The sequence below is a fragment of the Bombina bombina genome, chromosome 4 (genome assembly GCF_027579735.1).
Source record: "Bombina bombina isolate aBomBom1 chromosome 4, aBomBom1.pri, whole genome shotgun sequence".
Taxonomy (NCBI): domain Eukaryota; kingdom Metazoa; phylum Chordata; class Amphibia; order Anura; family Bombinatoridae; genus Bombina; species Bombina bombina.
In genome coordinates, this window is record NC_069502.1 from 644849067 (window position 1) to 644877019 (window position 27953).

At 41.9% G+C, this 27953-nt stretch overlaps 1 protein-coding gene across 3 annotated transcripts in view; it reads left to right on the forward strand.

Moving 5' to 3' along the window:
- ARHGAP18 (Rho GTPase activating protein 18) overlaps positions 1 to 27953 on the forward strand; it is a 492802-nt gene that overhangs the window by 345898 nt on the left and 118951 nt on the right. For all 3 annotated transcript variants that reach the window (XM_053710692.1, XM_053710691.1, XM_053710693.1), the window contains exons 5-7: positions 8682 to 8845; positions 27257 to 27422; positions 27576 to 27667. In XM_053710692.1, coding sequence (XP_053566667.1) covers positions 8682 to 8845; positions 27257 to 27422; positions 27576 to 27667 — 422 coding nt within the window. The remainder of the gene's footprint in view (positions 1 to 8681; positions 8846 to 27256; positions 27423 to 27575; positions 27668 to 27953) is intronic.

The window sequence follows — 27953 nt, forward strand, 5'->3', positions numbered from 1 at the left end:
AAGACTATATTTGTAAGCAATGTAATATACTCTAGCAGGTAAAATAGATTATTAAGAACACATTAAAGAGGAGAAAATTTTACAGTACATTGTCCCTTTTGATTTTCAGTTGTTCTTTTTAAGGCCCCTATGATCGAAAGTGCTATGAGGCAAAATATTCCAAGGAATCCACTGCTATGTCGAGCGAGCCTGTTGAAATATTCCAAGTTACCGACTAAGTGGGATCACAGAGAGGCATTTACTATACATGCTTTAGGTTGGCGATGCTGCATATAGACAATACCCAGCATTGCCGACAATATTGGTGATGTATAGTAAAGGATCCCTGGAATAGAACTAACCACTAATACCCCTAAACCAAAGTACACCACGATCGCAAATGAACACTACACTAATAAAGATCTAAACTGCCACATACCCTAATACTAAAATAAATTATAATAGCAAAATTGGTACTAACTGTCTGGAAATCCAGCTCCTCTTGATCTCATGTTGGGCACTCTTCGTCCAACTTCAGTAGCCTCTTCCTAGAGTTAGCTTGGCAGTGTAGGTTAGTTTCATTGAAGTCTGCGATGTGTAGGCACACTTCAGATAAGACACCCCCTGCCACAGCAAAATGCCGACCAGCGGCGATGTGGGTGGTGATATCACGCTCCCATTGAATTCTATGGAAGAGACATTGCTGCTCGCCGGCATTGTTTGGACACACCTCTTTTCTTAGAATATCTCGACAAACCGTCAAACTGCAAGGCCGGCGAGGCCAGCGAAGCTGTTTCCCCACGGTCTGGCAATGCTTTGAATATCGTATCGAAGTGTTTGGCTTTGTTAGAGAGACAGAGACAACAGAGACAAAAGTGATAACATAAGGAGATATAATTCCTGAAAGTTCAACTCATTTTAAAGGGATAGTCTAGTCAAAATTAAACTTTCATGATTCAGATAGAGCATGCAATTTTAACAAACTTTCACATGTATTCCTATTATCAATTGTTCTTTATTCTCTACGTATCTTTATTTGAAAAAAACCAGAATGTAAGCTTAGGAACCTACCCATTTTTGTTTCAGCACCTGGGTAGTGCTTGCTGATTGGTAGTTAAATATAGCCACCAGTCAGCAAGTGCTACCCTGATGCTGAACCAAAAATGGCTGGCTCCTAAGCTTATATCCTTGCTTTTTCAAATAAAGATACCAAGAGAATGAAGAAATTGATAATAGGAGTAAATTAGAAAGTTGCTTAAAATTACATGCTCTATCTGAATCATGAAAGTTTAATTTTGACTAGACTATCCCTTTATTGGTTTGTGGTTTGAAAGAACACAGTCAGCTATCCTATATAATAAAAGGCCAGGTATGTTTGTCAGATGCAGTCATGCGCATTAGAGACTGCGCAAGGACAAACATACCTGGCCTTGAGCAGCAGAGAAAGTGTTTTTGGAAGTTGCTGTGGAGGGGTTGTGGCTGGGCGGGAGCGACATGACAAGGGCGTACCATGACAGGGCGTGGGCAGGTGTGCTGTGATGGGGCGTGGTCGAGTGAGTGTGTCATGATGGGTGGACGTGTGGGGGAGAGAGCAAAACAGAGGGGAGAAAGCAAAAGAGGGGAGGGGGTGAGAGAGAGTAAAAGAGAGGAGGGAGCTAGAGAGCAAAAGAGAGGAGGGAGCTAGAGAGCAAAAGAGAGGAGGGGGAGAGAGCAAAAGAGAGGAGGGGTAGAGAGCAAAAGAGAGGAGGGGTAGAGAGCAAAAGAGAGGAGGGGGAGAGAGCAAAAGTGAGGAGGGGGAGAGAGCAAAAGTGAGGAGGGAGAGAGAGCAAAAGCGAGGAGGGAGAGAGAGCAAAAGCGAGGAGGGAGAGAGAGCAAAAGCGAGGAGGGAGAGAGAGCAAAAGCGAGGAGGGAGAGAGAGCAAAAGCGAGGAGGGAGAGAGAGCAAAAGCGAGGAGGGAGAGAGAGCAAAAGCGAGGAGGGAGAGAGAGAGCAAAAGCGAGGAGGGAGAGAGAGAGCAAAAGCGAGGAGGGAGAGAGAGAGCAAAAGCGAGGAGGGAGAGAGAGAGAGAGCAAAAGCGAGGAGGGAGAGAGAGAGCAAAAGCGAGGAGGGAGAGAGAGAGCAAAAGCGAGGAGGGAGAGAGAGAGCAAAAGCGAGGAGGGAGAGAGAGAGCAAAAGCGAGGAGGGAGAGAGAGAGCAAAAGCGAGGAGGGAGAGAGAGAGCAAAAGCGAGGAGGGAGAGAGAGAGCAAAAGCGAGGAGGGAGAGAGAGCAAAAGCGAGGAGGGAGAGAGCAAAAGCGAGGAGGGAGAGAGCAAAAGCGAGGAGGGAGAGAGAGAGCAAAAGCGAGGAGGGAGAGAGAGAGCAAAAGCGAGGAGGGAGAGAGAGAGAGAGCAAAAGCGAGGAGGGAGAGAGAGAGCAAAAGCGAGGAGGGAGAGAGAGAGCAAAAGCGAGGAGGGAGAGAGAGAGCAAAAGCGAGGAGGGAGAGAGAGAGCAAAAGCGAGGAGGGAGAGAGAGAGCAAAAGCGAGGAGGGAGAGAGAAAGCAAAAGCGAGGAGGGAGAGAGAGAGCAAAAGCGAGGAGGGAGAGAGAGAGCAAAAGCGAGGAGGGAGAGAGAGAGCAAAAGCGAGGAGGGAGAGAGAGAGCAAAAGCGAGGAGGGAGAGAGAGAGCAAAAGCGAGGAGGGAGAGAGAGAGCAAAAGCGAGGAGGGAGAGAGAGAGCAAAAGCGAGGAGGGAGAGAGAGAGCAAAAGCGAGGAGGGAGAGAGAGAGAGCAAAAGCGAGGAGGGAGAGAGAGAGAGCAAAAGCGAGGAGGGAGAGAGAGAGCAAAAGCGAGGAGGGAGAGAGAGAGAGCAAAAGCGAGGAGGGAGAGAGAGAGAGCAAAAGCGAGGAGGGAGAGAGAGAGAGCAAAAGCGAGGAGGGAGAGAGAGAGAGCAAAAGCGAGGAGGGAGAGAGAGAGAGCAAAAGCGAGGAGGGAGAGAGAGAGAGAGCAAAAGCGAGCAAAAGAGAGGAAGGAGAGCGAGCAAAAGAGAGGAGGGAGGGAGAGAGAGAGCAAAAGCGAGGAGGGAGAGAGAGAGCAAAAGCGAGGAGGGAGAGAGAGAGCAAAAGCGAGGAGGGAGAGAGAGAGAGCAAAAGCGAGGAGGGAGAGAGAGAGAGCAAAAGCGAGGAGGGAGAGAGCAAAAGCGAGGAGGGAGAGAGAGAGAGAGCAAAAGCGAGCAAAAGAGAGGAAGGAGAGCGAGCAAAAGCGAGGAGGGAGAGAGAGAGAGAGCAAAAGCGAGGAGGGAGAGAGAGAGCAAAAGCGAGGAGGGAGAGAGAGAGCAAAAGCGAGGAGGGAGAGAGAGAGCAAAAGCGAGGAGGGAGAGAGAGAGCAAAAGCGAGGAGGGAGAGAGAAAGCAAAAGCGAGGAGGGAGAGAGAGAGCAAAAGCGAGGAGGGAGAGAGAGAGCAAAAGCGAGGAGGGAGAGAGCAAAAGCGAGGAGGGAGAGAGAGAGCAAAAGCGAGGAGGGAGAGAGAGAGCAAAAGCGAGGAGGGAGAGAGAGAGCAAAAGCGAGGAGGGAGAGAGAGAGCAAAAGCGAGGAGGGAGAGAGAGAGAGCAAAAGCGAGGAGGGAGAGAGAGAGAGCAAAAGCGAGGAGGGAGAGAGAGAGAGCAAAAGCGAGGAGGGAGAGAGAGAGCAAAAGCGAGCAAAAGAGAGGAAGGAGAGCGAGCAAAAGAGAGGAGGGAGGGAGAGAGCAAAAGCGAGGAGGGAGAGAGAGAGCAAAAGCGAGGAGGGAGAGAGAGAGCAAAAGCGAGGAGGGAGAGAGAAAGCAAAAGCGAGGAGGGAGAGAGAGAGCAAAAGCGAGGAGGGAGAGAGCAAAAGCGAGGAGGGAGAGAGAGAGCAAAAGCGAGGAGGGAGAGAGAGAGCAAAAGCGAGGAGGGAGAGAGAGAGCAAAAGCGAGGAGGGAGAGAGAGAGCAAAAGCGAGGAGGGAGAGAGAGAGAGCAAAAGCGAGGAGGGAGAGAGAGAGAGCAAAAGCGAGGAGGGAGAGAGAGAGAGCAAAAGCGAGGAGGGAGAGAGAGAGAGCAAAAGCGAGGAGGGAGAGAGAGAGAGCAAAAGCGAGGAGGGAGAGAGAGAGAGAGCAAAAGTGAGCAAAAGAGAGGAAGGAGAGCGAGCAAAAGAGAGGAGGGAGGGAGAGAGCGAGCAAAAGAGAGGAGGGAGGGAGAGAGAGAGCAAAAGAGAGGAGGGAGAGAGAGAGAGAGCAAAAGAGAGGAGAGAGAGAGAGCAAAAGAGAGGAGAGAGAGAGAGCAAAAGAGAGGAGAGAGAGAGAGAGAGCAAAAGAGAGGAGAGAGAGAGAGAGCAAAAGAGAGGAGAGGGAGAGAGAGAGCAAAAGAGAGGAGAGAGAGAGAGAGCAAAAGCGAGGAGGGAGAGAGAGAGCAAAAGCGAGGAGGGAGAGAGAGAGCAAAAGCGAGGAGGGAGAGAGAGAGAGCAAAAGCGAGGAGGGAGAGAGAGAGAGCAAAAGCGAGGAGGGAGAGAGAGAGAGCAAAAGCGAGGAGGGAGAGAGAGAGAGCAAAAGCGAGGAGGGAGAGAGAGAGAGAGCAAAAGCGAGGAGGGAGAGAGAGAGAGAGCAAAAGCGAGGAGGGAGAGAGAGAGAGAGCAAAAGCGAGCAAAAGAGAGGAAGGAGAGCGAGCAAAAGAGAGGAGGGAGGGAGAGAGCGAGCAAAAGAGAGGAGGGAGGGAGAGAGAGAGCAAAAGAGAGGAGGGAGAGAGAGAGAGAGCAAAAGAGAGGAGAGAGAGAGAGCAAAAGAGAGGAGAGAGAGAGAGCAAAAGAGAGGAGAGAGAGAGAGCAAAAGAGAGGAGAGAGAGAGAGAGAGCAAAAGAGAGGAGAGAGAGAGAGAGAGCAAAAGAGAGGAGAGGGAGAGAGAGAGCAAAAGAGAGGAGAGAGAGAGAGAGCAAAAGAGAGGAGAGAGAGAGAGCAAAAGAGAGGAGGGAGAGAGAGAGAGCAAAAGAGAGGAGGGAGAGAGAGAGAGCAAAAGAGAGGAGGGAGAGAGAGAGAGCAAAAGAGAGGAAGGAGAGCGAGCAAAAGAGAGGAGGGAGGGAGAGAGAGAGCAAAAGCGAGGAGGGAGAGAGAGAGCAAAAGCGAGGAGGGAGAGAGAGAGCAAAAGCGAGGAGGGAGAGAGAGAGAGCAAAAGCGAGGAGGGAGAGAGAGAGAGCAAAAGCGAGGAGGGAGAGAGAGAGAGCAAAAGCGAGGAGGGAGAGAGAGAGAGCAAAAGCGAGGAGGGAGAGAGAGAGAGAGCAAAAGCGAGCAAAAGAGAGGAAGGAGAGCGAGCAAAAGAGAGGAGGGAGGGAGAGAGCGAGCAAAAGAGAGGAGGGAGGGAGAGAGAGAGCAAAAGAGAGGAGGGAGAGAGAGAGAGAGCAAAAGAGAGGAGAGAGAGAGAGCAAAAGAGAGGAGAGAGAGAGAGCAAAAGAGAGGAGAGAGAGAGAGCAAAAGAGAGGAGAGAGAGAGCAAAAGAGAGGAGAGAGAGAGAGAGAGCAAAAGAGAGGAGAGGGAGAGAGAGAGCAAAAGAGAGGAGAGAGAGAGAGAGCAAAAGAGAGGAGAGAGAGAGAGCAAAAGAGAGGAGGGAGAGAGAGAGAGCAAAAGAGGAGGGAGAGAGAGAGAGCAAAAGAGAGGAGGGAGAGAGAGAGAGAGCAAAAGAGAGGAGAGAGAGAGAGCAAAAGAGAGGAGAGAGAGAGCAAAAGAGAGGAGAGAGAGAGAGCAAAAGAGAGGAGAGAGAGAGAGCAAAAGAGAGGAGAGAGCAAAAGAGAGGAGGGAGAGAGAGAGAGCAAAAGAGAGGAGGGAGAGAGAGAGAGCAAAAGAGAGGAGGGAGAGAGAGAGAGCAAAAGAGAGGAGGGAGAGAGAGAGAGCAAAAGAGAGGGGAGGGAGAGAGAGAGAGCAAAAGAGAGGGGAGAGAGAGAGAGCAAAAGAGAGGAGGGAGAGAGAGCAAAAGAGAGGAGGGAGAGAGAGAGAGCAAAAGAGAGGAGGGAGAGAGAGAGAGCAAAATAGAGGAGGGAGAGAGAGAGAGCAAAATAGAGGAGGGAGGAAGAGAGAGAGAGGAAAAGAGAGGAGGGAGGGAGAGAGAGAGAGGAAAAGAGAGGAGGGAGAGAGAGAGAGCAAAAGAGAGGAGGGAGAGAGAGAGCAAAAGAGAGGAGGGAGGGAGAGAGAGAGAGAGAGCAAAAGAGAGGAGAGAGAGAGCAAAAGAGAGGAGAGAGAGAGCAAAAGAGAGGAGAGAGAGAGCAAAAGAGAGGAGAGAGAGAGCAAAAGAGGAGAGAGAGAGAGCAAAAGAGAGGAGAGAGAGAGAGAGAGAGCAAAAGAGAGGAGGGAGAGAGAGAGAGCAAAAGAGAGGAGAGAGAGAGAGCAAAAGAGAGGAGGGAGAGAGAGAGAGCAAAAGAGAGGAGGGAGAGAGAGAAGAGAGCAAGAGAGGAGGGAGAGAGAGAGAGCAAAAGAGGAGGGAGAGAGAGAGAGCAAAAGAGGAGGGAGATAGAGAGAATAAAAGAGAGGAGGGAGAGAGAGAGCAAGAGAGAGAGGGCAAAAAAGAGGGGGAGAGAAAAAAAGAGGGCAAGACAGAGGGGAGAAGAGAGCAAGACAGGGGGGGGGGAGAGAAGAGAGCAAGACGGGGGGGAGAAGAGAGCAAGACAGGGGGGGGGGAGAAGAGAGCAAGAGGGGGGGGGGGAAGAGAGCAAGACGGGGGGGGGAGAAGAGAGCAAGACAGGGGGGGGGGGAAGAGAGCAAGACAGGGGGGGGGGGAGAAGAGAGCAAGACAGGGGGGGAGAAGAGAGCAAGACAGGGGGGGAGAAGAGAGCAAGACAGGGGGGGGGAGAAGAGAGCAAACGAGGGAGGGAGAGAACAAAAAAGAGGGGAGAGAGAGCAAAAGCGAGCAAAAGAGGGGAGAGAGAGCAAAAGATGGGGAGAGAGAGCGGGAGAGAGAGAGCACAAAAGAGAGGGGGGAGAGAGAGAGAGCAAGGGGTGTGACCACGGTACTTAAAAAAAAAAAAAATTGGCCCATGTACACGGACTTTAGCACTAGTTTCATATAAAAAATAAACCCTCAGCTCTCATACATTTTATACTCTGTAGCCAGTATAACAAGTCATTGGAAGCACATTAAAGTGAATGTAAACTTTGACGAATGTGTGCCCAGTTTTTAAAAATCCTATTAAAAACAGGGGCACTTACATTCAGCGGTTTTGTTAAAATACTTGCCTTTTCTTCTTGAAAGTCGGATCAGCGATTCCCCCCGCCCGCCGCTCGTCTCTTCATACATCAGAAATGAAGAATCCGGCTTCCTCTTATCACGGCATGGCCACAGGCAATGTTTGCTCTTGGAGGGAAGCCTTGATTTGAGGAAGCCGGATTCTTCATTTATAACGTAAGAAGAGACGAGCGGCAGGCGGGGGATCGCATTTGGAGATTTCTCATTTTTCAGTGAATCCAAGGGACAGTGTACTATTGTTTTTCCCTTAAGTGAATGTAAACTTTGATGAATGAAAGTGTCCCTGATTTTAATAGGATTTTAAAAAACCGGGCATACATTCATCAAAGTTTACATTCACTTAAGGGAAAAACAATAGTACACTGTCCCTTGGATTCACTGAAAAATGAGAAATCTCCAAATGTTTGAGTTTATGCTCAGTAGCCCATTGGTAACAACAACAAATAGTATTTTCATACAAACTTTCCCAAAGTATGGATTGCAGAGACTAATGGATTATCTGTAAGGAATGCAAAACATAATCACATGAATCTTGCAATATAAATAAAAAAATACTTGTTTGTTTACTCAAGAGATTAAGAGACAGTGCTGTTGAACGCTAGCCACTTCCCTGTTTACACTGGTTCAGGGAGTGTTAGTATAGAAAATACATACTTTGTTGTAGCCTTAAAGGGACAGTGTACTGTTCAAATTTATCCTTTTTAATGTGTTCCCAGTGATCCATTTTACTTGCTGGAGTGTATTATATTGTTTTCCAACCATTAGTTTACTTTTATTTTGTCACTTGAAATAGCTGCTTTTGCCTGTTTAAACCACCACCTGTACTAAAATGTAAATGCATCTATATTCTCTGTAGAGAAACAGGAGTTAGCAGCAAAAAATAACTCCCAGGGGGATGGGAGAAATAGATTTTTGTATGTGAAATACTGTAGCTGGTTTTGCTTATTGAACCCCCCAAGCTACAATTAGAATTTCAATACCCAATTAAATTTTAAACACATTACGGGAAAACACATACAATTTATTAATTTTTACATCTGCTAATGTCTACAACTTGTTATTAAACAACATTTTACATATACAGGGGCATGTGTACATGTATTAAAGTACTGTATATATTATCTTTTAAAAGTCCTAAATGCCTGGATAAAAATTGTTAAAGGGATATTTTATTCAAAATGTGCTATATTAGTACTGTATTAGAGTGCTTTGTTTTTTTGTCTTTTTAATATATCAACTTTTTCTGTGTTATTATTTCTGTCAGGTAAAGGTATACATTTATATATACAAATATATGTTATATATGTCTATAAAGTCCCTAATGTCTATTAAGTCATTAATGTTAACAGTTTAATATGAGAGGAGTCCATGTGACAACATGCAGATTATTCAGTTGATTAATATTAATACTATTTTAATTTTTAAAGCTAAATATTAAATTGTATTGCATACCACCATAATAATTAAAAAACAATTTGTATTTATATCATAGGTACAGCACAGAACAATGATTCAAAGGAAGAACTAACTGTTCCTGAGGAATCTCCTGTTCCAGTAACTGATATCAACTTAGAAATTTCATTTGCTGAGCAAGCTTCAAATCTAAAGGAGTTTTCCGTTGTCAAAAATGAAAAAGAAGATGATTCTTTGCTACCCGTGAGAGCTGTTTTTTTCTGCCTTTGTGTCATGCACTAGTGTTCCTTCTACAGAAGAGTGCCATTACCCCTTAATGACAAGCACAGTGCCCTGTACGACACTGCTATCCTGGATCTCTGCTGCGATCTTGCTAACAGTGGCAAAATTGCGTTATTTCTGCATGCCCCACTGGGCAGTGCAGAAATAGAGATGCAGAGTTACCATTTCAGAGAGATACATTCTGAGTCCCTCTCTGCATCGGGTAGCGGTGGTGCCGATCATTGGTGGTGTCGGAGGGAGGGGTGGGACCGCTACACTATGGTAAAAATAAATGCTAAGAGCAGGGGGGGGGGGGGGGAGGAGGGAAGGGAATACAATCTTGGGAGGGGGGGTAAATAAGGGAGGCAGCTACACCATAGAAAAATAAGTGTTGTTTTTTTTTTATTATTAAATACAAAAGAAAAATTATACAAAATTTGGTACTGGCAGACGGCTGCCAGTACCTAAGATGGTGGAAATTAGTTAGAGGAGGGAGAGTTAGAGAGCTTTTTGGTAAGGGGGTTATCGTACACTGAAGAAAATAATGGGAAAAAAAATCTAAAATGGCATACTGGCAGTCTGTCTGCCAGTACCTAATATGGGGCTGACCAGTGGGGGTGAGGGAGGGAAGAGAGCTGTTTGAGAGGGATCAAGGGGTGGGAAGTGTCATGTGGGAGGGTAACCACTACACTAAACCTAAAATTAACCTATCAAGCAACCTGATTAACCCCTTCACTGCTGGGAATAATAAAAGTGTGGTGCGCAGCTGCAATTAGCGGCCTTCTAATTACCAAAACCATATATTGCTGCTATTTCTGAACAAAGGGAATCACAGACAAGCTTTTACAACCATTTGTGCCATGATTGCACAAGCGGTATGTAAATAATTTCAGAGAGAAACCGAAAGTTCGTGAAAAAGTTAACGATTTTTTTATTTGATTGCATTTGGCAGTGAAATGGTGGCATGAAATATACCAAAATGAGCCTAGATCAATACTTTGGGCTGTCTACTAAAAAAATAATTATATATATATAGTTTTGGTAGGTAAATAGCAAAAAAAAAAAACAAGGCTCTATTTCTGTTTAAATGGAGTGATAGCAAAAATGCTAAAAATACTCTGGTCTTTTGGGGAAGTTTTAGTCTGAAATGCCCAGTCCTTAAGGGGTTAAACCTCCTGTTTCTTTCATGTAATTAGCAAGAGTCCATGAGCTAGTGACGTATGGGATATACATTCCTACCAGGAGGGGCAAAGTTTCCCAAACCTCAAAATGCCTATAAATACACCCCTCACCACACCCACAAATCAGTTTTACAAACTTTGCCTCCCATGGAGGTGGTGAAGTAAGTTTGTGCTAGATTCTACATTGATATGCGCTTAGCAGCAGGCTGGAGCCCGGTTTTCCTCTCAGTGTGCATTGAATGTCAGAGGGATGTGAAGAGAGTATTGCCTATTTGAATTCAATGATCTCCTTCTACGGGGTCTATTTCATAGGTTCTCTGTTATCGGTCGTAGAGATTCATCTCTTACCTCCCTTTTCAGATCGACGATATACTCTTATATATACCATTACCTCTACTGATTCTCGTTTCAGTACTGGTTTGGCTTTCTACTACATGTAGATGAGTGTCCTGGGGTAAGTAAGTCTTATTTTGTGACACTCTAAGCTATGGTTGGGCACTTTTATATAAAGTTCTAAATATATGTGTTTAAACATTTATTTGCCTTGATTCAGGATGTTCAACGTTCCTTATTTCAGACAGTCAGTTTCATATTTGGGATAAATGCATATGAATAAACCAATTTTTTCTTACCTTAAAATTTGACTTTTTTTTCCTGTGGGCTGTCAGGCTCGCGGGGGCTGAAAATGCTTCATTTTATTGCGTCATTCTTGGCGCTGACTTTTATGGCGCAAAAATTTTCTGTGTCATTTCCGGCGTCGTACTTGTCGCCGGAAGTTGCGTCATTTTTTTGACGTTTTTGCGCCAAGTGTCGGCGTTACCGGATGTGGCGTCATTTTTGGCGCCAAAAGCATTTAGGCGCCAATTAATGTGGGCGTCTTTTTTGGCGCTGAAAAATTTGGGCGTCATAATTGTCTCCACAATGTTTAAGTCTCAATTTGCTTCTGGTTGCTAGAAGCTGGTTCATTGGCATTTTTTCCCATTCCTGAAACTGTCATTTAAGGAATTTGATCAATTTTGCTTTATATGTTGTTTTTTCTATTACATATTGCAAGATGTCTCAGCTTGACCCTGAATCAGAAGCTACTTCTGGAAAATCGCTGCCTGATGCTGGATCTACCATAGTTAAAGGACCAGTAAACACAGTAGATTTGCATAATTAGCAAATGCAAGATAACAAGACAATACAATAGCATTTACTCTGAATTTCAAATGAATAGTAGATTCTTTTCTAACACATTTCAAAGTTATGTATATTTCCACTCCCCCTGTACCATGTGATAGCAATCAGCCAATCACAAATGCATATACGTATAGTCTGAGTTCTTGCACATGCTCAGTAGGAGCTGGTGACTCAAAAAAAGTGTAAATATAAAAGACTGTGCACATTTTTTTTAATGGAAGTAAATTGGAAAGTTGTTTAAAATTACATGCTGTATCTGAATCATGAAAATGTAATAAAACCTGAGTGTCCCTTTAAGTGTATTTGTTGTAAACTTGTGGTAACTGTTTCTCCGGCTGTTGTTTGTGATGAATGTCATGACAAACTTTCTAATGCAGATAATATTTCCTTTAGTAATGTTCCATTACCTGTTGCTGTTCCATCAACATCTAATATTCAGGGTGTCCCTGTTAACATAAGAGATTTTGTTTCTAAATCTATTAAGAAGGCTATGTCTGTTATTCCTCCTTCCAGTAAACGTAAAAGGTCTTTTAAAACTTCTCATGTTTCAGATGACTTTTTAAACATACATCATCATTCTGATTCTGTTTCTGATACTGATTTTTCTGGTTCAGAAGGTTCTGTTTCAGAGATTGATAAATCTTCTTATTTATTTAAAATGGAATTTATTCGTTCTTTGCTTAAAGAAGTCTTAATTGCATTAGAAATAGAGGAGTCTGGTCCTCTTGATACTAAATCTAAACGTTTGAATACGGTTTTTAAACCTCCTGCAGTTATTCCGGAGGTTTTTCCCGTCCCTGATGCTATTTCTGAAGTAATTTCCAGGGAATGGAATAATCTGGGTAATTCATTTACTCCTTCTAAACGGTTTAAGCAATTATATCCTGTGCCATCTGACAGATTAGAGTTTTGGGACAAAATCCCTAAAGTTGATGGGGCTATCTCTACTCTTGCTAAACGTACTACTATTCCTACGGCAGATAGTACCTCCTTTAAGGATCCTTTAGATAGGAAAATTGAATCCTTTCTAAGAAAAGCTTACTTATTTTCAGGTAATCTTCTTAGACCTGCTATATCTTTGGCGGATGTTGCTGCAGCTTCAACTTTTTGGTTAGAAGCTTTAGCGCAACAAGTAACAGATCATAATACTCATAGCATTGTTAATCTTCTTCAACATGCTAATAACTTTATTTGTGATGCCATCTTTGATATCATTAGGGTTGATGTCAGGTATATGTCTTTAGCTATTTTAGCTAGAAGAGCTTTATGGCTTAAAACTTGCAATGCTGATATGTCTTCTAAGTCAACTTTGCTTTCCCTTTCTTTCCAGGGTAATAAATTATTTGGTTCACAGTTGGATTCCATTATTTCAACTGTTACTGGGGGGAAAGGAACTTTTTTACCACAGGATGAAAAATCTAAAGGTAAATTTAGGTCCGCTAATATTTTTCGTTCCTTTCGTCATAATAAGGAACGAAAGCCTGATCCTTCCCCTACAGGAACAGTATCAGTTTGGAAACCATCACCAGTCTGGAATAAATCCAAGCCCTTTAGAAAGCCAAAGCCAGCTCCCAAGTCCACATGAAGGTGCGGCCCTCATTCCAGCCCAGCTGGTAGGGGGCAGATTACGTTTTTTCAAAGAAATTTGGATCAATTCGATTCACAATCTTTGGATTCAGAACATTGTTTCACAAGGGTACAGAATAGGCTTCAAGATAAGGCCTCCTGCAAGAAGATTTTTTCTTTCCCGTGTCCCAATAAATCCAGTGAAGGCTCAAGAATTTCTTAAATGTGTTTCAGATCTAGAGTTGGCTGGAGTAATTGTGCCAGTTCCAGTTCTGGAACAGGGGCTGGGGTTTTACTCAAATCTCTTCATTGTACCAAAGAAGGATTCCTTCAGACCAGTTCTGGATTTAAAAATATTGAATCGTTATGTAAGGATACCAACATTCAAAATGGTAACTATAAGGACTATTCTGCCTTTTGTTCAGCAAAGGCATTATATGTCCACAATAGATTTACAAGATGCATATCTGCATATTCCGATTCATCCAGATCACTATCAGTTTCTGAGATTCTCTTTCCTAGACAAGCATTACTAGTTTGTGGCTCTGCCGTTTGGCCTAGCAACAGCTCCAAGGATTTTTACAAAGGTTCTCGGTGCCCTTCTATCTGTACTCAGAGAACAGGGTATTAGGGTATTGTGGTATTTCCTTATTTGGACAATATCTTGGTACTTGCTCAGTCTTCACTTTTAGCAGAATCTCATACGAATCAACTTGTATCTTTTCTTCAAGAACATGGTTGGAGGATCAATTTACCAAAGAGTTCGTTGACTCCTCAGACAAGGGTAACCTTTTTAGGTTTCCAGATAGATTCAGTGTCCATGACTCTGTCGCTGACGGACAAAAGACGTCTGAAATTGGTTTCAGCTTGTCGAAACCTTCAGTCTCAATCATTCCCTTCGGTAGCCTTATGCATGGAAATTCTAGGTCTTATGACTGCTGCATCGGACGCGATCCCCTTTGCTCGTTTTCACATGCAACCTCTTCAGCTCTGTATGCTGAACCAGTGGTGCAGGGATTATACAAAGATATCGCAATTAATATCTTTAAAACCGATTGTACGACACTCTCTGACGTGGTGGACAGATCACCATTGTTTAGTTCAGGGGGCTTCTTTTGTTCTTCCGACCTGGACCGTGATCTCAACAGATGCAAGTCTGACAGGTTGGGGAGCTGTATAGGGGTCTCTGACAGCACAAGGGGTTTGGGAATCTCAGGAGGCGAGATTACCAATCAACATTTTGGAACTCCGTGCGATTTTCAGAGCCCTTCAGTCATGGCCTCTTCTAAAGAGAGAGTCATTCATTTGTTTTCAGACGGACAATGTCACAGCCGTGGCATATGTCAATCATCAAGGAGGGACTCACAGTCCTCTGGCTATGAAAGAAGTATCTCGAATACTTGTGTGGGCGGAATCCAGCTCCTGTCTAATTTCTGCGGTTCATATCCCAGGTATAGACAATTGGGAAGCGGATTATCTCAGTCGCCAGACATTACATCCGGGCGAGTGGTCTCTTCACCCAGAGGTATTTCTTCAGATTGTTCAAATGTGGGGACTTCCAGAAATAGATCTGATGGCTTCTCATATCAACAAGAAGCTTCCCAGGTATCTGTCCAGATCCAGGGATCCTCAGGCGGAAGCAGTGGATGCATTGTCACTTCCTTGGAAGTATCATCCTGCCTATATCTTTCCGCCTCTAGTTCTTCTTCCAAGAGTGATTTCCAAGATTCTAAAGGAGCGTTCGTCTGTTCTGCTGGTGGCTCCAGCATGGCCTCACAGGTTTTGGTATGCAGATCTTGTCCAGATGGCCACTTGCCAACCGTGGACTCTTCCGTTAAGACCAGACCTTCTATCGCAAGGTCCTTTTTTCCATCAGGATCTCAAATCCTTAAATTTGAAGGTATGGAGATTGAACGCTTGATTCTCAGTCATAGAGGTTTCTCTGACTCCGTAATTAATACTATGTTACAGGCTCGTAAATCTGTATCTAGGAAGATATATTATCGAGTCTGGAAGGCTTACATTTCTTGGTGTTGTTCTCATCATTTTTCCTGGCATTCTTTTAGAATTCCTAGAATTTTACAGTTTCTTCAGGATGGTTTGGATAAAGGTTTGTCTGCAAGTTCCTTGAAAGGACAAATCTCTGCTCTTTCTGTTCTTTTTCACAGAAAGATTGCTAATCTTCCTGATATTCATTGGTTGGTTCGTATAAAACCTGTCATTAAGTCAATCTCTCCTCCTTGGAGTTTGAATTTGGTTCTGGGGGCTCTTCAAGCTCCTCCGTTTGAACCCATGCATTCGCTGGATATTAAATTACTTTCTTGGAAAGTTTTGTTTCTTTTGGCCATCTCTTCTGCTAGAAGAGTTTCTGAATTATCTGCTCTTTCTTGTGAGTCTCCTTTTCTGATTTTTCATCAGGATAAGGCAGTTTTGCGAACTTCATTTAAATTTTTACCTAAGGTTGTGAATTCTAACAACTTTAGTAGAGAAATTGTAGTTCCTTCATTGTGTCCTAATCCTAAGAACTCTAAGGAAAGATCGTTGCATTCTTTGGATGTAGTTAGAGCTTTGAAATATTATGTTGAAGCTACTAAAGATTTCCGAAAGACTTCTAGTCTATTTGTTATCTTTTCTGGTTCTAGGAAAGGTCAGAAGGCTTCTGCCATTTCTTTGGCATCATGGTTAAAGTCTTTGATTCATCATGCTTATGTTGAGTCGGGTAGAACTCCGCCTCAAAGGATTACAGCTCATTCAACTAGGTCAGTCTCTACTTCCTGGGCATTTAGGAATGAAGCTTCGGTTGATCAGATTTGCAAAGCAGCAACTTGGTCTTCTTTGCATACTTTTACTAAATTCTACCATTTTGATGTGTTTTCTTCCTCAGAAGCAGTCTTTGGTAGAAAAGTACTTCAGGCAGCTGTTTCAGTTTGATTCTTCTGCTTATATTTTCAGTTTTTTTCATTATAAGATTTAAACTTTGTTTTGGGTGTGGATTATTTTTCAGCGGAATTGGCTGTCTTTATTTTATCCCTCCCTCTCTAGTGACTCTTGCGTGGAAGATCCACATCTTGGGTATTCATTATCCCATACGTCACTAGCTCATGGACTCTTGCTAATTACATGAAAGAAAACATAATTTATGTAAGAACTTACCTGATAAATTAATTTCTTTCATATTAGCAAGAGTCCATGAGGCCCACCCTTTTTTTGTGGTGGTTATGATTTTTTTTTATATAAAGCACAATTATTCCAATTCCTTATTTTTTATGCTTTTGCACTTTTTTTCTTATCACCCCACTTCTTGGCTATTCGTTAAACTGATTTGTGGGTGTGGTGAGGGGTGTATTTATAGGCATTTTGAGGTTTGGGAAACTTTGCCCCTCCTGGTAGGAATGTATATCCTATACGTCACTAGCTCATGGACTCTTGCTAATATGAAAGAAATGAATTTATCAGGTAAGTTCTTACATAAATTATGTTTTTGAAATGGATCACAGTAAAGTATATCATTTATTAAAAATACAGGGCATATTATTTATTACACCACTAAGTGCTTAATTCTAATATGTACATTTTTTAACAACAGATTAGTCCTTTTACGTTTGCCACAATTCAACTGACACGCTTGGAAATCACCTCTCACATATTTCAATGTGACTATTTCTATTTGCTGTAAAGTGTAGGCTTCAGCAATCTACAATGTAGTAGTACTTGCAGTAAATAATGTTGGTTTGTGTTTTACAAGTATGCAACTAGAAGGTTGTGTTTCAGGCTCTCTGAATATCTTTTCTAATTTTACTTGCTGGCCATATTGGCTATGACATCAGTGAAGTATTTGGATTAAAACAGTTACCATTATTTATTTGAGAGGACATATGCAAATATGGGCTTCAATATGTTTAAACACATAACACACATCTACAGTATATAAGGATAAATCACAGTGTATCGTTCTACTATGATTACTTAAGAGGAAGTACTCTGAGGGCTTTTTGGCAGGTCTATAGTTAAGGTGACATCATGTCTAGGTGTAAAGCAAACAATTATTATTTTTTTTTATCAAAATGGTATTTATCTCTGTGTACGCACATTGGTGACCTAGCTTTTTTTTACATTGAGGACTAGATTACGAGTGGAGCTCTATCGTTATCACAAGGAGCGTAAAAGCAATCGTAAGATTGCAATGTTCTTTACGCTCAAATCCATATTACAAGTGGCACCCTGTTCAAATTACTTCAAATTAATTTGAGCAAACTCCCGGTAATTTATGCTCCCCATATTTTCTATGGGTAGCGTTGAGCGGTATTGTCACTCGTATTACAAGTTGAAAGCAAATGCGATTGCGCGAACGCAATCACATTTACCGCTCAATCTTTTTATGAGACCTGATAGGTCCTATAAAGAGCTTGTTCGGAGGAAACAGTTACACTAAACTACACTGAATCCGTAAACTGCCAGCCCCCCCACATGGCAAAGTCCCCACTACACTATTAACCCCTAAATCACCAGCCCCCTAATGCAAAGTAACCCACTAACATCTAAACCCCTTAATCTAACATCCCCTAAGTTAACCCAAAATAGACTAATCCTACCATTTAAAAAAAAAAAAAAAAAAATTACCTGAGAAATTAAAAAAAGTTTAACCATAACTTAAAAAAACCTAACATTACTGTAGAAATTAAAAAAAAATATCTAACCTTGCCATAAAAGAAAACCCCGCCGAACATTACTGTAAAAAAAACCCAACTAACATTACTGTAAAAATTAAATAAACTACCATTGCAAAAAGATAAAACAAATTACCAAAACTAAAAAAAGAGTAATGCCTGTTCTAACCCCCCCCCCCCCCCAACCCTCACCTTTAAAAGGGGCCTTTTGTAGTGCATTGCGTTAATGAAACACAAACATTTTCTTTTGGAATTCAGATAGATGGCCATTAAAAAAATATATAAATCCAATTTACTTCTGTTATCAAATTTGCTTTGTTCCCATGATATTCTTTGTTGAAGAGATACCTAGGACATGCACTGCCATCTAGTATTCTTGCTAATAGATAACATTCTTGAAATTTGCTGCCAAATAGCGCTCATAAGCCGGCTCATAAGCATATATGTGCCTGCTTTTCAGCAAAAGATACCAAAAGAACAAAGACAAATTGATAATAGAAGTATATTAGAAAGTTGTTTAAAATTATGTGCTGTTTCATATTTTAACATTTAGGTTATCCTCTGTAGTTAAAGGGACACCGAACCCAAATTTTTTCTCTCGTGATTCAGATAGACTAGAGCATGCAATTTTAAGCAACTTTCTAATTTACTCCTATTATCAAATTTTCTTCATTCTCTTGGAATCTTTATTTGAAATGCAAGAATGTAAGTTTAGATGCCGGCCCATTTTTAGTGAACAACCTAGGTTGTCCTTGCTGATTTGTGGATAAATTCATCCACCAATCAAAAACTGCTGTTCAGAGTTCTGAACCAAGAAAAAACTTAGATGCCTTCTTTTTTATATAAAGATTGCAAGAGAACGAAGAAAAATTGATAATAGGAGTAAATTAGAAAGTTGCTTAAAATTGCATGCTCTATCTGAATCACGAAAGAAAAAATTTGGGTTCAGTGTCCCTTTAACTTGCTTATAAATACATGAAAGAGTAAATTAATTTTCTATACCTTAATGAACATTCTTGGCACAATGTATTCCAATACTCTTTCATGTCTTCATTTTTGTTTGCTCTTGCAGTTGTCTCACTGTCGTCGTTCTCCTCCTCCTTCCATTAATGTTGTAAAACTGTGTATACACTAGACGTGCATTCATGATCTGTTTGCTCAGCAAATCCAGAATCTTGGCATTTAGTTTTTTTTCAGGGCTGTAAATATTTGTGTAAAAGTACATCATCTGTGCAAATCCACACATTTTGTGTCAGTATATGCTGACACATAAGTGAGTTTTATTTCTCATAATTTAATTTGTTTCGTATTTCAGTTTTTTTTGTTTTTTAAATATAATTTTTTATTGAGGTTTTGCGCAAGAAAAAAAAACATACAATAAATGTTATAATAGAAATTACAAAATTTTCATGGGACACAATACAAAAATATAAGCAAAAAGCAAACTGATTGTAAAAATATATATCTGGAACCTCTATTATATAATTTTAGATAACTTTATTGGGTCTCAGTAGACAAGAGCCGCTCTGAATTAAGGGGGGGAAGGAGGTGCCCTCTAGGTTGACAACAAGAAAAAATATGGTGAGGGTATGATAATTGTGAAATGAGGGTTTTTAACACAATTTTTGTAAGTACCTGAATATATGCTAAGTATGGTACTGACTGCTAAGTGAGAGATGTAGTCTAAATGGTAATGACCCTGGAGGGGCTCATAAGTCTGCTACTACCTTTGTAATAATAGAATATAATATGGTCTGTGTAAGCTCAAAGTAGAGCGTGGATGTATCAGTACATTAGTAATAGGATAGAAGATTGTATTTCTCTTTTTCATACAGTAGGTTCCATGAGGTTAAAACAAAATTAGATATGCAGGTTAAAATGACACTTTTGCTATCCAGCTATTTGAGGAGCACAGACAAGTATCTACTGACCTAACGTTAGTATGCTAAGGGTAAATATATTAGGGTGGTAGGTATCTCCATGAGCTCATGTTTATATATTAATAGGAGGTAGTGGGCATAGCGTGATAAAAGTGGTTCCCCTGTGTATGCTCTATGTAAGCCAATACGCATTATATTTATATATATATATATATATATATATATATATATATATCTTCTGTTAAGTGTGATCAGTCCACGGGTCATCATTACTTCTGGGATATTACTCCTCCCCAACAGGAAGTGCAAGAGGATTCACCCAGCAGAGCTGCATATAGCTCCTCCCCTCTACGTCACTCCCAGTCATTCTCTTGCACCCAACGACTAGATAGGATGTGTGAGAGGACTATGGTGATTATACTTAGTTTTATATCTTCAATCAAAAGTTTGTTATTTTAAAATAGCACCGGAGTGTGTTATTATCTCTCTGGCAGAGTTTGAAGAAGAATCTACCAGAGTTTTTGTTATGATTTTAGCCGGAGTAGTTAAGATCATATTGCTGTTTCTCGGCCATCTGAGGAGAGGTAAACTTCAGATCAGGGGACAGCGGGCAGATGAATCTGCATAGAGGTATGTAGCAGTTTTTATTTTCTGACAATGGAATTGATGAGAAAATCCTGCCATACCGATATAATGTCATGTATGTATACTTTACACTTCAGTATTCTGGGGAATGGTACTTCACTAGAATTAGACTGTAAGAAATACATAAAGCTGTTTAATAACTAGAGATTATGTTTAACGTTTTTGCTGGAATGTAAAATCGTTTTCATTTACTGAGGTACTGAGTGAATAAATGTTTGGGCACTATTTTTCCACTTGGCAGTTGCTTAATCTGTTTTCTGACAGTTTCTGTTCTCCCTCACTGCTGTGTGTGAGGGGGAGGGGCCGTTTTTTGGCGCTTTTACTACACATCAAATATTTCAGTCAGCAACTCATTGTATTCCCTGCATGATCCGGTTCATCTCTACAGAGCTCAGGGGTCTTCAAAACTTATTTTGAGGGAGGTAATTTCTCTCAGCAGAGCTGTGAGAATTATAGTTTGACTGAGATAAAAAACGTTTATTCTGTAATTTGTTTCCTGCTTTCAGAATTTGTTATCTTTGCTAATGGGATTAAACCTTTGCTAAAGTTGTGTTATTTACAAGGATTGAGGCTATAACTGTTTCAATTTATTAATTTTCAACTGTCATAGATCTTCTGTGCTTCTTAAAGGCACAGTACGTTTTAATATTATTCTAATTGAATTGTATTTCCAAGTTACAAGTTTATTTGCTAGTGTGTTAAACATGTCTGATTCAGAGGATGATACCTGTGTCATTTGTTGCAATGCCAAAGTGGAGCCCAATAGAAATTTATGTACTAACTGTATTGATGCTACTTTAAATAAAAGTCAATCTGTACAAATTGAACAAATTTCACCAAACAACGAGGGGAGAGTTATGCCGACTAACTCGCCTCACGTGTCAGTACCTACATCTCCCGCTCAGAGGGAGGTGCGTGATATTGTAGCGCCGAGTACATCTGGGCGGCCATTACAAATCACATTACAGGATATGGCTACTGTTATGACTGAGGTTTTGGCTAAATTACCAGAACTAAGAGGTAAGCGTGATCACTCTGGGGTGAGAACAGAGTGCGCTGATAATATTAGGGCCATGTCAGACACTGCGTCACAGGTGGCAGAACATGAGGACGGAGAGCTTCATTCTGTGGGTGACGGTTCTGATCCAAACAGACTGGATTCAGATATTTCAAATTTTAAATTTAAACTGGAAAACCTCCGTGTATTACTAGGGGAGGTGTTAGCGGCTCTGAATGATTGAAACACAGTTGCAATACCAGAGAAAATGTGTAGGTTGGATAAATATTTTGCGGTACCGACGAGTACTGAGGTTTTTCCTATACCTAAGAGACTTACTGAAATTGTTACTAAGGAGTGGGATAGACCCGGTGTGCCGTTCTCACCCCCTCCGATATTTAGAAAATGTTTCCAATAGACGCCACCACAAGGGACTTATGGCAAGCGGTCCCTAAGGTGGAGGGAGCAGTTTCTACCTTAGCTAAGCGTACCACTATCCCGGTGGAGGATAGCTGTGCTTTTTCAGATCCAATGGATAAAAAATTAGAGGGTTACCTTAAGAAAATGTTTGTTCAACAAGGTTTTATATTGCAACCCCTTGCATGCATTGCGCCGATCACGGCTGCAGCGGCATTCTGGATTGAGTCTCTGGAAGAGAACATTGGTTCAGCTACTCTGGACGACATTACGGACAGGCTTAGAGTCCTTAAACTAGCTAATTCATTCATTTCGGAGGCCGTAGTACATCTTACTAAACTTACGGCGAAGAATTCAGGATTCGCCATTCAGGCACGCAGGGCGCTGTGGCTAAAATCCTGGTCAGCTGATGTTACTTCTAAGTCTAAATTGCTTAATATACCTTTCAAAGGGCAGACCTTATTCGGGCCCGGGTTGAAAGAGATTATCGCTGACATTACAGGAGGTAAAGGCCATGCCCTGCCTCAGGACAAAGCCAAAGCCAAGACTAGACAGTCTAATTTTCGTTCCTTTCGTAATTTCAAAGCAGGAGCAGCATCAACTTCCTCTGCACCAAAACAGGAAGGAGCTGTTGCTCGCTACAGACAAGGCTGGAAACCTAACCAGTCCTGGAACAAGGGCAAGCAGACTAGGAAACCTGCTGCTGCCCCTAAAACAGCATGAATTGAGGGCCCCCGATCCGGGATCGGATCTAGTGGGGGGCAGACTTTCTCTCTTCGCCCAGGCTTGGGCAAGAGATGTTCAGGATCCCTGGGCGCTAGAGATAATATCTCAGGGATACCTTCTGGACTTCAAATACTCTCCTCCAAGAGAGAGATTTCATCTGTCAAGATTGTCAACAATCCAGACAAAGAAAGAGGAGTTTCTACGCTGCGTACAAGAGCTCTTGTTAATGGGAGTAATCCATCCAGTTCCACGATCGGAACAGGGACAGGGGTTTTACTCAAATCTGTTTGTGGTTCCCAAAAAAGAGGGAACTTTCAGACCAATCCTGGACTTAAAGATCCTAAACAAATTCCTAAGAGTTCCATCGTTCAAGATGGAGACTATTCGGACAATTTTACCTATGATCCAAGAGGGTCAGTACATGACCACTGTAGATTTAAAAGATGCTTACCTTCACATACCGATTCACAAAGATCATTATCGGTACCTAAGGTTTGCCTTCCTAGACAGGCATTACCAGTTTGTGGCTCTTCCATTCGGATTGGCTACAGCTCCAAGAATCTTCACAAAGGTTCTGGGTGCTCTTCTGGCGGTACTAAGACCGCGGGGAATCTCGGTAGCTCCATACCTAGACGACATTCTGATACAAGCTTCAAGCTTTCAAACTGCCAAGTCTCATACAGAGTTAGTGCTGGCATTTCTAAGGTCACATGGATGGAAGGTGAACGAAAAGAAAAGTTCACTCGTTCCACTCACAAGAGTTCCCTTCCTGGGGACTCTTATAGATTCTGTAGAAATGAAGATTTACCTGACAGAGGACAGGCTAACAAGACTTCAAAGTGCTTGCCGCACCCTTCATTCCATTCAACACCCGTCAGTGGCTCAATGCATGGAGGTAATCGGCTTAATGGTAGCGGCAATGGACATAGTACCCTTTGCACGCTTACACCTCAGACCACTGCAACTGTGCATGCTAAGTCAGTGGAATGGGGATTACTCAGACTTATCCCCTTCTCTGAATCTGGATCAAGAGACCAGAAATTCTCTTCTATGGTGGCTTTCTCGGCCACATCTGTCCAGGGGGATGCCATTCAGCAGGCCAGACTGGACAATTGTAACAACAGATGCCAGCCTTCTAGGTTGGGGTGCCGTCTGGAATTCTCTGAAGGCTCAGGGACAATGGAGTCAGGAGGAGAGTCTCCTGCCAATAAACATTCTGGAATTGAGAGCAGTTCTCAATGCCCTCCTGGCTTGGCCCCAGTTGACAACTCGGGGGTTCATCAGGTTTCAGTCGGACAACATCACGACTGTAGCTTACATCAACCATCAGGGAGGGACAAGAAGCTCCCTAGCTATGATGGAAGTATCAAAGATAATTCGCTGGGCAGAGTCTCACTCTTGCCACCTGTCAGCAATCCACATCCCGGGAGTGGAGAACTGGGAGGCGGATTTCTTAAGTCGTCAGACTTTTCATCCGGGGGAGTGGGAACTTCATCCGGAGGTCTTTGCCCAAATACTTCGACGTTGGGGCAAACCAGAGATAGATCTCATGGCGTCTCGACAGAACGCCAAGCTTCCTCGTTACGGGTCCAGATCCAGGGATCCAGGAGCAGTCCTGATAGATGCTCTGACAGCACCTTGGGACTTCAGGATGGCTTACGTGTTTCCACCCTTCCCGTTACTTCCTCGATTGATTGCCAGAATCAAACAAGAGAGAGCATCAGTGATTCTAATAGCACCTGCGTGGCCACGCAGGACTTGGTATGCAGACCTGGTGGACATGTCATCCTGTCCACCTTGGTCTCTACCTCTGAAACAGGACCTTCTGATACAGGGTCCCTTCAAACATCAAAATCTAACTTCTCTGAAGCTGACTGCTTGGAAATTGAATGCTTGATTTTATCAAGACGTGGGTTTTCTGAGTCAGTTATTGATACCTTAATACAGGCTAGGAAACCTGTTACCAGAAAGATTTACCATAAGATATGGCGTAAATACCTATATTGGTGTGAATCCAAAGGTTACTCTTGGAGTAAGGTTAGGATTCCTAGGATATTGTCTTTTCTACAAGAAGGTTTAGAAAAGGGTTTATCTGCTAGTTCATTAAAGGGACAGATCTCAGCTCTGTCCATTCTGTTACACAAACGTCTGTCAGAAGTTCCTGACGTCCAGGCTTTTTGTCAGGCTTTGGCCAGGATTAAGCCTGTGTTTAAAACTGTTGCTCCACCATGGAGTTTAAACCTTGTTCTTAATGTTTTACAGGGCGTTCCGTTTGAACCCCTTCATTCCATTGATATAAAGTTGTTATCTTGGAAAGTTCTATTTTTAATGGCTATTTCATCGGCTCGAAGAGTCTCTGAATTATCAGCCTTACATTGTGATTCTCCATATTTGATTTTTCATTCGGATAAGGTAGTCCTGCGTACTAAACCTGGGTTCTTACCTAAGGTAGTTACTAACAGGAATATCAATCAAGAGATTGTTGTTCCTTCTTTATGCCCAAATCCTTCTTCAAAGAAGGAACGTCTACTGCACAACCTGGATGTAGTCCGTGCTCTAAAATTTTACTTACAGGCAACTAAGGAATTTCGACAAACGTCTTCTCTGTTTGTCATTTACTCTGGGCAGAGGAGAGGTCAAAAAGCTTCCGCTACCTCTCTTTCTTTTTGGCTTCGTAGCATAATTCGTTTAGCTTATGAGACTGCTGGACAGCAGCCTCCTGAAAGAATTACAGCTCATTCTACTAGAGCTGTGGCTTCCACTTGGGCCTTCAAGAATGAGGCCTCTGTTGAACAGATTTGCAAAGCTGCAACTTGGTCTTCGCTTCATACTTTTTCCAAATTTTACAAATTTGACACTTTTGCTTCATCGGAGGCTATTTTTGGGAGAAAGGTTCTTCAGGCAGTGGTTCCTTCTGTATAAAGAGCCTGCCTATCCCTCCCGTCATCCGTGTACTTTTGCTTTGGTATTGGTATCCCAGAAGTAATGATGACCCGTGGACTGATCACACTTAACAGAAGAAAACATAATTTATGCTTACCTGATAAATTCCTTTCTTCTGTAGTGTGATCAGTCCACGGCCCGCCCTGTTTTTAAGGCAGGTAAATATTTTTTAATTTATACTCCAGTCACCACGTCACCCTTGGCTTTTCCTTTCTCGTTGGTCCTTGGTCGAATGACTGGGAGTGACGTAGAGGGGAGGAGCTATATGCAGCTCTGCTGGGTGAATCCTCTTGCACTTCCTGTTGGGGAGGAGTAATATCCCAGAAGTAATGATGACCCGTGGACTGATCACACTACAGAAGAAAGGAATTTATCAGGTAAGCATAAATTATGTTATATATATATATATATATATATATATATGGAAAAATGAGATACATCAGACTTAAACAATAAGAGGTTCAACTGGGGGTAGGGCAGTACCTATAATAAACCATGTCAAATGGTATCAGATAGTAGGGTTCTAAAGTGTATGTGAGATTAGTATTGCTAAGACCTGTGTTCTAACTATTAGACTTAGAAAAAACATTGCACAAATTCCTAGTCAGGCCAATACTTAAATGGGTAAGATCTGGTGGATCTTACAGTTTGAATTGAAATTTTAGTTAAGTTAAAGAATATCTTCTGGTCATAGTACCTCTGTCAACCTATATTACTTCAACATTATGTTGGTATGTGAGGCTTGATAGAATAAGTGAATTGGGCTTAGCAAAATATGGTCTACTAATAATATAAAATATAAGAGTAAGCTGACCTTTTGTAGTTTTTAACTTCAGCTTGTTGGTGTGCCATTTATTAAATTAAATAGAGTGTAGGGCCCATATCCTAATGAGTTGTATAAAACTGTCTTAGTGACACTCAGGATCTATGTGCATGTAATATTAGACAATATTGTTATTGTAACTAATTCAGGACATAGAATAAAGTGTACAAACGACAAACACTCACTCTAAACATTGCTTAGACAAAGATTTCTTGGAGTTAGTTTTCCTTCTGTCTAAATATCCCAAAACCTTACTTTAGGAAACAGAGTGACAAGAACCATAGGGAAAATTACAAAACAAATTAATACAACACACAGAGAAAACCCAGCACTCACTTACAAGCTCTCAGCTAAGATTTAAAAGCAAAAATGGAAAGGTTAGTCACCGCATCTGGCCAAATGGGACAAGCTCAGGTACCACGTCAAGGTCCTTTCCATTTGGCCAGATACGGTGACTAACCTTTCCATTTTTGCTTTTAAATCTTAGCTGAGAGCTTGTAAGTGAGTGCTGGGTTTTCTCTGTGTGTTGTATTAATTTGTTTTGTAATTTTCCCTATGGTTCTTGCACCCAGACCTGTCTGGGGTTAACTGTTTGTGGCTCTGGGGACAGCACAGCTTCCTGTGAGTGCCAGTGGCACCCAGGGCTGAGCATGTTGCAGGGTCATGGGATGTGTACCCGGTCCGGTATGAGAGTGCAGTTCCCTTCCGTGTTTTGTATATGTCTAGGGTGGTTTTCAGTTTGTTTGGATTTGAAAGCTTGCATTGTGTGGCTGTTTAGGGTCTCAGGTATTGGAAAGGACCTTGACGTGGTACCTGAGCTTGTCCCATTTGGCCAGATGCAGTGACTAACCTTTCCATTTTTGCTTTTAAATCTTAGCTGAGAGCTTGTAAGTGAGTGCTGGGTTTTCTCTGTGTGTTGTGTATATATATATATATATATATAAAAGCTGCCCATCGCTGCTCTTGTGAGCACAATTCTTCTTAGCAATGTGAACACAAGCTAGTGTTCACATTGCGATTTTACTTGTAATACCAGCACACATTATTGTGCACTGGTATTACAAAGTGAAGCGCTAATAATATGTGTCTCTGGCCTCAAAACAAGGCAACACAATGAAATATACATATATATATATATATATATATATATATATATATATATATATATATATATATATATATAAAACATACTTTTAATGTCCATTTAAAACTGATCCAAGAGACTTTGAGGGGTCCATAAAAAATGTAGATCATTTGATGCTGGTGAATAATGCAAGTTGGAATTAACAAATTTTAATGGGAGTGGCATTTTAAGGAACACATTCATCATATTATTAATCTTACAATTCTTTTCTCTTCTTCTCAGAATTTCAGGGTTCCACAAGACAAAACAGGTATCACAAAGGTTGGTGATTTGGCTCCTCAAGATATGAAGAAGGTGTTATCCTTGGCATTAATTGAGCTGACGGCATTATTTGATGTACTTGGCACCGACCTTAAACTGCAAAGAGCTGCAAAATTAAAATTCAGAGGTAAATAAACACTTTGCAGCTCAATAGAAAATTACACCTTTTTTGTAGACAGTGAAGTCCTTTAAAGAGTTTTGGTCGCTAGATTAGAACATCTTAAAGATTTTGGAGGCCAATTCATTCTGTGCTAATGTATCTAATTATTTTTATTTGCAGAGTCGGGCCTGTTTAAAGTGCCTTTGACTACTTTACTAGAACAGGATCAGAAAAGAGTTCCTGGAACCCGTGTGCCTCTGATATTTCAAAGTGTATGTATTCTATCATGGATATGATTACTTTATGTTCAGATTTAGTGTGGGGGTTAAACATAGTAGTGTAGGGTCAATGGTCATAAAATCACATGCTCTAATGAATTAGAGCATGTAATTGTTTGATTATTATGGTCCTTTAATGGTTAAAACCCCCCAGAAGTTTAAACCCCTTCCCCCACATAAAGTTAGTTTAAAAGTCAAGTTGTTTCTAAATATTTCCAGAACTCGGAAGTACCCTTGAGTCACTATTTTGATGCCAATGACCCATTATTTATTCTTTCTG